This window comes from Raphanus sativus, chromosome 6 (assembly GCF_000801105.2).
Source record: "Raphanus sativus cultivar WK10039 chromosome 6, ASM80110v3, whole genome shotgun sequence".
NCBI classification, from domain to species: Eukaryota; Viridiplantae; Streptophyta; class Magnoliopsida; order Brassicales; family Brassicaceae; genus Raphanus; species Raphanus sativus.
In genome coordinates this window covers 9,363,088-9,374,540 of record NC_079516.1, presented here as the reverse complement: position 1 = coordinate 9,374,540, position 11,453 = coordinate 9,363,088, and the positions used below count along the sequence as shown (strand labels likewise).

Below are 11,453 nucleotides of genomic sequence, written 5' to 3'. Positions count from 1 at the left end.
GTAAAGATTTGGTTTCTTCTTGGTCTCATATAGATTTTAGATTCTGTGAAGACATCATTTAAACAACGTTATGGAAAATCAATGTTTCAACGGAGAAGGCTCAAACGGACTGCCTCTTCGGTAGTCTGAGGGAAATACCCATACCATACTCTAACCACTAAACTGTCCACAATAAAGGCTAATTTTGTAATTTAAGAAAATATCTAAATTATGTTTTGTCGTTACCTTTCCCTCCTCTGTTCTTAAACCTCCTCAAAATCTCCTATAAATTCTCTCTTCTTCTACCTCTTCCACTAACACCAAGAAAACAAACGGCTCTGTTCTCTCTCTTGCCAAGAAAATTTTGAACCCACCTCGGGAACATCTTCTCAACTTTACAAAAGACAATGATCTCTTCAGTTAAACCAACTCCATCATCCTTCTCCGCCACCTCCACCGGCGTCAGACGGTCATTTCCGACGAAGCTCCAGTTTTCTCCTTTACACGTAATCAGAAGCTGCCATAACCAAATCTTCATAAACTCCAACGTCTCCTATCAAAAGCCTCTCCACATTTCATCTACCCAGAACTTTTCTAGCTTCAAGCGTGAGGTCAGAGTCGAAGCCTACGAGGCAGATCGGTCTCGTCCCCTCGACATCAACATCGAGCTTCCAGACGAACAATCAGCGCAGAAGCTGAAAATAGGAATCTACTTCGCGACTTGGTGGGCACTCAACGTTGTCTTCAACATCTACAACAAGAAAGTCCTCAACGCTTTTCCTTACCCGTGGCTAACTTCGACCTTGTCTCTCGCTTGTGGCTCTCTCATGATGCTCGTTTCTTGGGCCACTAGAATCGCCGAAGCTCCTAAAACTGATCTCGATTTCTGGAAAACTCTGTTCCCGGTAAGAAAAAATCAAAGGTTTTATTGCACAACTCTGTTTTGAACTAATCTTGATTTGGTTGTCTGATAAAGACATGTGTATGTGTGTTTAATGTTTCTTCGTTTCATCAGGTCGCTGTGGCGCACACAATCGGACATGTGGCAGCAACAGTGAGTATGTCGAAAGTAGCAGTTTCCTTCACACACATCATCAAAAGTGGTGAACCAGCTTTCAGTGTCTTGGTCTCAAGATTCTTCTTGGGAGAGACTTTCCCTCTTCCAGTTTATCTCTCTCTCTTACCCATCATCGGAGGCTGCGCTCTTGCCGCAGTCACCGAGCTTAACTTCAACATGATTGGTAAAGCATTAAACTCACAACTGGTTTTGTAACCTTACATTTGTGACATTTATCTAAAGTTTTGGGGGTTTTTTTTTGGCAGGGTTTATGGGAGCGATGATATCGAATTTAGCATTTGTGTTTCGGAACATATTTTCAAAGAAAGGGATGAAAGGGAAGTCCGTGAGCGGAATGAATTACTACGCTTGCTTATCGATGATGTCTCTTTTGATCCTCACACCATTTGCAGTAGCTGTAGAAGGTCCTAAAATGTGGGCTGCTGGTTGGGAAAACGCAGTTTCTCAAATCGGACCAAACTTTGTCTGGTATGAACTATAAACCAAACCGGTAATCTTTTTTTTCTTCTGATTTTTAATTCCATATTGAGAATCTAAACTTTGTGTGTGGTTACAGGTGGGTAGTGGCACAGAGTGTGTTCTACCATTTGTATAATCAAGTCTCATACATGTCCTTAGACCAGATTTCACCGTTGACATTCAGTATCGGTAATACGATGAAGAGGATCTCTGTCATTGTTGCTTCAATCATCATTTTCCATACCCCCGTTCAACCAGTTAATGCACTCGGTGCTGCCATTGCCATTCTAGGAACTTTCCTGTACTCACAGGTAAGCAAACGATCTTTGTTTCTTGTCTAGCAGAAATCGCCCCTTTCTTGATATCTCTGTAGGTCTAATGAACTTTTACAATCCTTGACCAGGCTAAGATGTAAGGATGGTTTCGGACGAGTAGCCGTAGAGGATTTTGATAAGAACTAGTAACAACATCGAAAAGTGTTTCCTTGTCTCAATGGATATGAAAAAAAAACTGGAGTTTTCATTCGAGTATTTGTTTCACTTTCTTTATATTGTGTGTATCATGTTACACTCTGTATAAGACCAGGTAGATATTCTATAATATCATAGTATAATTCTTTCTCTTTTGTGTCTTTTTTTTGGGGTGATGCTAATAAAACAAATCAGAGTAGCTTTGTTGAATCAGACCATCTACTGAATTATTCTTGAGATAGCTATCAATCTGGTGAATTTTTAATATACAGAAAATCAAAGATGTCGTTTTTTTTTTTAATTAAGTTTGGGCATTGTTTGTGCTTTCGTTTCTCCAAGATGATTAGCCACATATATTTGACAGTATGATCCATGCGAGAAAATACGAATTGCTTGGAAGATATATAGCACTATAGCAGTTGACAAAGAAAAAATACGTAACTTAGAATTAGTATTGCTTTCTGTAAAGAGTTAAAAAAAGGCAATGGATAATATCCGCAAGGATGAAAACACCATCCCAAAAAAAGAAAGACATCTAAAAGATAAATAAAGTATTAATATCATGGTGAAATTAACCAAAAACCTAGAGGCAAACTTGCTCTGTTACAAAAAATCTCAAGCTCTAAAGCCTTAGTTAAGCACTAATTCTTAAGCTGCACGCCCTTTATATGCAGGGTCAGATCTGAGATCTTGAAGGGGGCATAGATAACTAGTAAGAACTTTAATTAAAAAAATAATAATTGAAGTTTATATAATCTTCAAAATTTGTATATCTGGATCCGGTTGTATATGCATCCTCTATACATTATTTGTAAAATAATTTTGACAGATATCTTCTGCACAATCAATTTCACTAGATAAATATAATATGTTATATCAAAAATGATGTTGAGAAGGGAAGAATTATTCCAGGAGAACTCTTGGAACTCCATTGATTTTGGTTTTATATTATTTATGTTTTTCATTTATTTATCTATGAGTTCTGTGACAAACTTTATGTCTGAATAAATCCGCCTGTTAGATTTATGGTTCAAATAGGTTATGTGGGATTAACCCAAAATATGAATACCTGAACAAGTGATATTCATCTTAGAAGATCATTCATAATGCTTGTGTAAGAGTAGCTAACCTACACATGAACACAGAGATATCAATCCTTGGATCTATCTTCTCTGAGTTAGTAATATACCTGGAACAAGCGACAACTGACTTGGTAAATTACTTGGCAAACTGTATTCAATCACACGCTTAAAACTTGCTAGTAGCGCATCGATCGATACTCCTATAGAGTAATTACTCGATAGACGCGGAGCATATGTCGATCGACATCGGCGACATCACACCGATCGACGCTCTAATCTATGACTCGTCAAAGGGGTGTTTCATCGGTTCTAGTAATAGATAGTCACCACGACAGTTGGGCTATTGCTTAGTTGGGTTTTTTAATATCATGCAAGCATCTCATATAAGCATTCATACCATTATAATCTTGATAACCTGAATGGAAACCCTAGATCTAACAAACCATCCTTCCATCAAACAACTCTCTGCCTTGTTAAATAATTGTCTTGTTCAACTTGTTTACTATTTTACTGCTTTTATTTATTTACTGTCTTAAAATCTATTAGCCTAACTTAATCATATACTCCCTCTGTTTCATAATACTTGATGTTATGCCTCAATGCACAAAGATTAAGAAAATTACATTTCTCTAAAAAAATATTTTATATATATAATTTTAAAGTCAGTTGACTAATTATAAAAAAGATAGATTAATTTAATTGGTTGAACAGTTTCCAATAAAGTTAAAGTAACCTTAAAATCTCAAAACTTCATGTAAATTGAAACAAAACAATTCTTCTAAAACATCATCTATATTGAAACGGAGGGAGTAATTTTTAGATCTAGTATATGCCCTAACTCCCTGTAGATTCAATCCATAAGTACTACAACTCGACCTCTTATTTGAGAGAGTATAAATCACTCCTTAAAGTAATTTGACTGATATAAAAAAGGATATACGCAAAAAATAAAATAAATAAAACTTACACTTAAAAAGGATTTCTAATTTGTTAAGGAAAGAAATGGAATATTATAAAATATTTAATGGTAAAGAAGAAAAGGTGGGTTGTTAAAAAAAAAGTAAAGACAAACATTGATAAAAAAAATTGAAGACAAGCATTTATTGGTCCTCTGTGTTCGTTCCGTCCATTTTTTTCGAGCATTTCCAACTCTATTCTATTTTCTACTCTAAATATTATTTTGGGGTAAAATCTCTCCAACCCCCACTCTATTTTCAACTCCAAAATAGAGTAATGGCTAGGGTTACTCAATTTATGGAGTAATCTTACACATTACTTCATTTTAGAGTTGAACTTTTTGTATTTATTAAATGATCCTTTAAATCTTTAATGTTTTTTTACTTAAATAATATTTTTAAATGATATAATAACATAAAAAACAAGATAATTCTTTATTTAATAATTTGACTTTCGCGCTTCGCTATTCTGAAAAGACATGATCGTTTTGGTAAAAAATGTGTTACATGACTACATATATAATTTTATACAACATGATAATTGAGGATAAGCGTGAAGTCGATGCACCAATTGAAGTGCAAGAGAAGCTCCACCTCCATAGATCGAAACTGCAAAAAATGAAAATGTTCGATTTCGAAAATTTCTTTCTGGATTTAAAAATATCAAATATAAAGAAGTTCATTTTTCATTACGAAATGCATTAGTTGATCATTTGTAAATAAACTATTCTAATACTCGTTATTGAACCAACTTATCTTTTATGTTTTATTCTATTTTTATGATTTCGTGTACCTTTTAATAATAAATGTTTAATTTAAATAAATTATATTTTAAGGCATTTTTGCAAATATAAAATAGTTAGGGTTAATTGGTAAACTTTTGTAAATATATGATATTATTAACAATTATTAACTATTTTTGAATAAAAAAGAAATAATACATTAGAACAAAACATCATTCCATTGGAGTTATATTATTTTGGAGTAATATTTAGAGTAATACATTGGAGATGTCCTAATCTGCAGATCAACTTTTTATCACATTAATTATCATCCATGCAGCTCTATTTATTTTTTAATATTATAATATTTTCTGCATTTTTTATGTTGAATGGAGACAAAATACATAACAATCTGCATATCATTTCATCCAGCATTTATACTGCATCTATCTTTGCATTACAATCAAACCCTTAATGGGGGAGTTTGATGACCGATAATTAGGGGGTTCTTCCATCCACGTGTCAGCAAACTAGAGAAAGTATATTTTTTTTCTATTTTCCTTTATTTCTTTCTTTTCTTTTTGTCACCTAGTTTTCGTCGTCTGGTCTTTTCCATGGGAGAGACCCACAACTAGAGGGGATCTCACCGACTGCCGATCGAAACGAGGCAATTCTTCTTGTGCCCTTATATCTCATTCTTCAATCTCTATTAGACAGTTTTCTTCTTTTAATTTTATATATCTAACGAAAAATCATAAAATTAAATCGGAAACGTGAATATTTTTTATTTGATTTATAGAATTTGATAAAAATATTTTAAAAATAAAAAAAACTGTTTTTCATATTTTCACGAAAATCATTAAAGTAGACTTAAAAATGTTTTTAAAATATTTTTTTTCAAATTTGAAAAATATAAAAATTAAATACTTGCCCATGGGTTCACTAATCCATGGGGGGTTAGGGTTTAGTTTTGAAGAAGGAGGAAGATTTGATTAGGGATTTAGTGTTTTGATTAAAAATAGAATTATGAAAAAGGGGTATAGAAGACTAAGGGAGCCCATAGGAGATTGTGTGTAGAGAAATAGGGGTACTGGAAAAGTTGACTCGATCGAAACCCACAACCGCTCCTCCACCACCGATCCTCCGTCTTGGTTCTCGTCTTCTCCGCCACAGAGGAACAATCGAAACCCACCACGGATCGAAATCCACCACATCTTCTCTCGGCTTCTCCGTCTCTGACGATCGACGACTCTGTCGGTCTTCACTTGGATGTATATGTCACATGAAGTCTTCTAGACTTCCACGAAACCATACAAGAAGTCTGCAAGAGTTGTCGGAGCGGTTAAGTGATTTTCTTCTTCTAAATGTTCTTCCTCTGCCTCTTCAGATGCCTGAGCTTGGTTCTGAGTAATGTTTGTGGTTACTACAGGTTCTTGGTAAATTTCATCCCCATGAAGATACTGCTGTTTATGATTCTCTTGTTAGGATGGCTTAGGTATATAAATATGTCTGAATCCCCTATGGAGTGTTGTGTAGTCTTCACATAACGCTTCTTTACTGTTTTGTTTGGTCTTAATACATTTGTTTTGGCATCATGTACTCTATAGTGCTTCTGTCTCTCTTCGTTTCTTCTTATCATGCGTCTCTGTTTTGTGTCCTTTGCTGATTAATCTTTTTTTTCCTCTCTACAGCCACTTGCAGAGGCAGTGTTGTTAGCTGATCTTGACCAAGATACGGTAACGATACGGCTTTCACTTACTCGCCAAGTTGAATAAAATTGTCTCTCAGCCAAGTTGGGTAAGTCTCTGCCTTTCTGTTTTAATTCAGGCTTCGTCCAATGTCACATCTCTGTTAGTGTTAGTTAATGAAAATTCTATGGTCACTCTATGATCAAGTAAAGGACACTAAACAAACCAACATCTAGATTTTGTGAGAACATAACTATGGATATGAAGAAACGTTTTTTTTCCCTGGTTAGTCAGATGTATGATTCTAACAATTAAAACTTTTGTTGTCTTTTTGGCTGTATGCGCGCAGATTGAAATGCTCCAAGATTCTAATCTCTACAAATTTAAATCTGAAATCAAAATCTTTCAGGTAACAACATATACATGTTCGACTTCGGTCTCTTGAATTAGATCTGTGGCTGCTATTGTGGTTTGATATACAGCAGCCGTTGATGTTGAACAAACCCTAAGTTGTGATGCGTTTTGAAATCTCAAACCTCCATTGTCTCTCATGTATATTGTTGTTTACAATAACAAGACTGGGTTGCTCGTTACTACGTCCACCTTTTCATCTCCTCCCTTTTTCCTATCTCTGTTTTCCTATCTTAGAGCATCAATATCCCGGGCCCTTGGAGCGTCCCTAAGCCCGTCCCATATAATTTTTGGGTCAAAATTAAATCAAAAACAATAAGGACCGAAGCAAACGGGCCTTAAATAAGGGCCGAAATGTTGCGTCCGTTAAGGCGACGTGTCTTCATTTTACTGGTCGATGATATCGAGACCAAACCTCGCATGCTTCGTTTCGTCTTTGACGATTTCATTGTTTTGTCTTTGACGATTTCATCGAGACCAAACGATCTCTTCTATCCCCGATCTCGTCTTCTCATCATCTCCGATCTCCGATCTCATCATCTCCGTTCTCTTCCATCTTCTCCGTTTCATCCTCTCCATCTGCGTCTTCTCCGATCTCTTCCATCCTCTCTGTCTGCGTCGATCTCGATCTCTTCAAGTGGTCGGCGGCGGCGGTTCGTTTCGGTTCCAGAGCTCAATCGATGACGGCATGTTGAACCAGTATCTCCGGCGGTGCATGCTCTAAGGGTCTCTTCAACTCATCGATTGCGATCTCTTTCATCTGTTCAAGTCGTTGGCGGTGGCGGTTCGTTTCGGTTCCAGAGTTCAATCGAAGACGGCATCTGCGGCGGTTCGGTTCGGTTCCAAAGGTCAACGATCTCCGTAGCTGCGCCGGTTCGGTTCCTATCCAGAGCTCCTTCGAGGACCGTATCGTCAATCGTAGAGATAAAGGTAACCGAGTTGACCTCATTGCTGTTTTGGTACATGAAATATGTTTAGATATCTGAGTTTAGTAATCCAAAACGAATTGAATCATTGCTAAGTGGTATATATCTTGCGTTTCATATTGAATCATATTGAATCATTGTTTTGTATATATTGAATCATTGTATTGTTGGTTGATAGCTTTAAGTCCTGGTGTATTGTTGGTTGATAGCTTTAAGTCATGGTTACTCCTTGTAGTTACATTGTAGTGGATAGCTTTAAGTGGTGGTTGATAGCTTTAAGTGGTGGTTGATAGCTTTAAGTTGTGTAATTACTTCAGATTAGACACTTCTTGGTAATGGTTAGTCATTTATGTGGGTTGATATCTCTTCACTTCCGCATATTAAACACCAACTCACTTCGGTTAAATAGACACACACACACACACCCACTTTCCCACATCTCTCATCTCTTTTCTTTCTGATATGGATCCAAATTATCATCCTGCTGAATCCTCTAGTTACGTAGGACTGCTTCACAGTCAAGATGTTAGTGCTTTCAATGAAAACTTTCCTTATGAAAGTTTTCATTCTAGTGTTAACTTTGGAGATTCCGAACCTATCCCGGCTTTCAGTTCTCAACAAACTCAAGACGCACCTCCAGAGACACCAGTGGCCCGTGCTGTGAGACGCAAATGGAACCCAATAGATGACGAGGTGCTGATAAGTGGCTGGCTTAACACTTCTAAGGATCCTATAGTTTCAAATGACCATAAGGCGGGTTCCTTTTGGAACCGAGTTGCTGCTTATTATGCATCAAGTCCACACGGAAGAGAGGATGGTGTGAGAGAGTGGGTTCATTGCAAGAAGAGGTGGCACAGAATCAATGATGAGATAAACAAGTTCTGTGGCGCATACGCGGCAGCAGAGAGACAACAGAGGAGTGGTGAGAGTGACACTGACGTTCTGAAGAAGGCGCATGACATTTTCTACTCTGATCATGGACACAAGTTCACCCTTGAACACGCGTGGTGTATGCTCAAGTATGAACAGAAGTGGATGAGTCTTAACACACCTAAACCAGTTTCGAAGAGGAAGAACACTGAGACAAGTACCCAATCTTCTACCACTGAAGGTTTCGTTGTATTCTTGACTTTGTAATCTGTACTCTTGTATTTGTACTCTTGAATTTGTAATTTGTACTCTTGCATTTATTTCTATATTCAGTTTGTACCAATAAGTCACATGATCTCACCAAATTCACATGTTTTTTTACTTTCTACCAACAAATCACAAGTGTAGTTTCTTCCTACCAATAAGTGACATCCCACCAAAGACACATGTTTTTTTAGTTCTACCAATAATCACAAGTTGTAGTAAAGAAAGACTATAGTATCACGGGAGATTTATAGAAGATGCATTTCCTTATCTATATAATAAGTAACATCCTTGTTCTCTCATTTCAAACATCCAACATATCCCTCTTCTCTTAACATTATCCAGCCTTTTTTTAAAAAAAAATCCAGAATTGCTTCATGGCATCATCTTCTCACTATCATTATCACAACAATGATGAGGAGGATGCATTTGATTCTGTTTTTGATGATCTTTATGAAGAGCTCGAATTCATTCCGGAACCAAAAGAGAGAAAAAAACGTATTTATATTGAGAGAAACCGGGAAGAAGGACACAAAAAACTGTGGAATGATTATTTCAAGGACACTCCAACATATCCGCACAATTTATTCCGCCGACGGTTCCGAATGAACAAGCGCTTGTTCTTGAGAATTGTGCATCGTCTCTCTACAGAAGTTGAATATTTTCGTCTAACTGAAGATGCCCTCGGACGGTCGAGTCTAACTCCGCTCCAAAAATGTACCGCAGCAATTCGTCAATTGGCCTATGGTAGTGCCTCTGATGCAGTTGACGAGTATGTACGACTTGCTGAAACAACAGCTCAACACTGTTTGCACAATTTCACTGCCGGAATAATCGACTTATTTGGCGATCAATACCTAAGACGTCCCACACCGGAGGATCTACAAAGACTACTGCTAAAAGGTGAAGAACGTGGATTTCCCGGGATGATTGGAAGCATTGACTGTATGCATTGAGAGTGGAAGAACTGCCCCACCGCTTGGAAAGGGATTTATTCTCGAGGATCCGAAAAACCAACAATTGTGTTGGAGGCGGTTGCTTCGTATGACCTTTGGATATGGCACTCTTTTTTTGGAGCTCCAGGTACTATGAACGATCTCAATATTCTTGATCGATCACCTGTTTTTGATGATATAATTAACGGAGAAGCTCCCGAAGTTAATTTCTATGTCAACGGAAGAGAGTACAATTTGGCTTACTATCTGACAGATGGTATTTATCCAAAGTGGGTGACTTTTATTCAATCAATCCGACTACCACAGACTCCAAAACATTCAAAATTTGCTACAACCCAAGAATCCGTTCGAAAAGATGTTGAGCGTGCCTTTGGAGTCCTCCAATCTAGGTTCGCCATTGTTAAAAATCCATCTAAATTATGGGATAAAAGTAAGATAGGAAATATTATGAGAGCTTGTATCATTCTCCATAATATGATTGTCGAAGATGAACGAGATTCAAACATTCTCGAGGAATTTGAAGATGGCGATCAAACTTTTGTGATAAAAAAAACCACAAAACACGGCAGCAGAATTGCTCTTCGCAAAGAAGTTCGGAATCCAAATATTCATCTAAATTTAAAAGAAGATTTGATCGAACATATTTGGCAAAAATTTGGACATCTTCCATGATTTCAATAAAATGTTTGTAATTTGTTTTACCATTTTGTAATTTGTTTTTCATTTTTCTAATTTGTTTTTTCTTTTTGTAATTTGTATTTCAACTTTGTGATTTGTTTTTCCTTTTTGTAATTTGTATTTCAACTTTGTAATTTGTATCTCCATTAAAAATTAATGTTTCATGTTTTTTCAATCTCTACTCTTTTTTTTAATTACTTTAAAAAAATAACTTAAGGGACATTTGCAAGTCCCTGCAATAATCTTAATTTTTAATATGACCCTTAACCTAACTATAATACTAAAATACTCTAAGGGCCTCCAAATTAGTCTTATGGATATTGATGCCCTTATGGACTAGTTTGAGAGGTTGTATTAGTTTGAAATTCAAGGATATTGAAATACTCGTTGTGTGATATTGTGGGGGAGTTCATGAATATATAACAATGTTTAATTTTTTTTTTGAAGAGCCCTTAGCTAATAAACTCCCAATGGAGCACAAAATCTATGGGCTTCTTAACCAACTTTTATTATTAAAAAAGTCATTAAGAAACCCAAATGGGGTTATAGGGATAATGATGCTCTCAAATCTTATGTTCTCGGAAATTTAAAATTCATGGACACAGTAAGTATATAAAGAGTGTATTTTAGACTAAACATGCGTATCTTAAGATAATTAAGCGATGGTGAGATATTGCTAACTACTAAGAGTTAGTACTTTACAACTAGATAACACCATAAGTTATTTTTAATACACAATAAGTCGTTAAACAGTCTAAAGATAAAGACACACGAACAAATGATTACATAAATAATATATTTACAAGTGGGGTCGGGCTCAACAATTACATATAAAAATGGTTGCGTGGTTGATGATTTCCTTTAGTATGTCCACGAAAAGATCGTTTCTAGGTAAGTAGAAGTTTCGTGCCAAA

General features: G+C 36.2%; 3 protein-coding genes across 3 annotated transcripts; all 3 read left to right on the top strand.

Annotated features, from left to right (window-relative positions):
* The first annotated feature begins 282 nt into the window (after window positions 1–282).
* LOC108813685 (glucose-6-phosphate/phosphate translocator 2, chloroplastic) lies at window positions 283–2,196 on the top strand. The gene is made up of 5 exons (XM_018586315.2): window positions 283–884; window positions 995–1,220; window positions 1,303–1,525; window positions 1,614–1,827; window positions 1,920–2,196. Exons 1-5 carry the CDS (start codon window positions 387–389, stop codon window positions 1,929–1,931), a joined length of 1,173 nt encoding a protein of 390 aa, XP_018441817.1. The 5' UTR covers window positions 283–386; the 3' UTR covers window positions 1,932–2,196.
* Window positions 2,197–8,233: 6,037 nt separating this feature from the next.
* Window positions 8,234–8,908, top strand: LOC108807766 (glutathione S-transferase T3-like). Its single transcript, XM_018580012.2, has one exon. It carries the CDS (start codon window positions 8,234–8,236, stop codon window positions 8,906–8,908), a length of 675 nt encoding a protein of 224 aa, XP_018435514.1.
* Window positions 8,909–9,282: 374 nt separating this feature from the next.
* LOC130495500 (uncharacterized) lies at window positions 9,283–9,861 on the top strand. Its single transcript, XM_056986905.1, has one exon. The coding sequence runs from the start codon at window positions 9,283–9,285 to the stop codon at window positions 9,859–9,861; it is 579 nt and encodes a 192-aa protein (XP_056842885.1).
* The last annotated feature ends 1,592 nt before the right edge of the window (window positions 9,862–11,453 follow it).

Coding starts and splice junctions, on each gene's coding strand:
- LOC108813685 (XM_018586315.2), top strand. CDS start 387: ATGATCTCTTCAGTTAAACCAACTCCATCATCCTTCTCCGCCACCTCC. Junction 885..994: donor TCTGGAAAACTCTGTTCCCG/GTAAGAAAAAAT, acceptor TCGTTTCATCAG/GTCGCTGTGGCGCACACAAT. Junction 1,221..1,302: donor GCTTAACTTCAACATGATTG/GTAAAGCATTAA, acceptor TTTTTTTGGCAG/GGTTTATGGGAGCGATGATA.
- LOC108807766 (XM_018580012.2), top strand. CDS start 8,234: ATGGATCCAAATTATCATCCTGCTGAATCCTCTAGTTACGTAGGACTG.
- LOC130495500 (XM_056986905.1), top strand. CDS start 9,283: ATGGCATCATCTTCTCACTATCATTATCACAACAATGATGAGGAGGAT.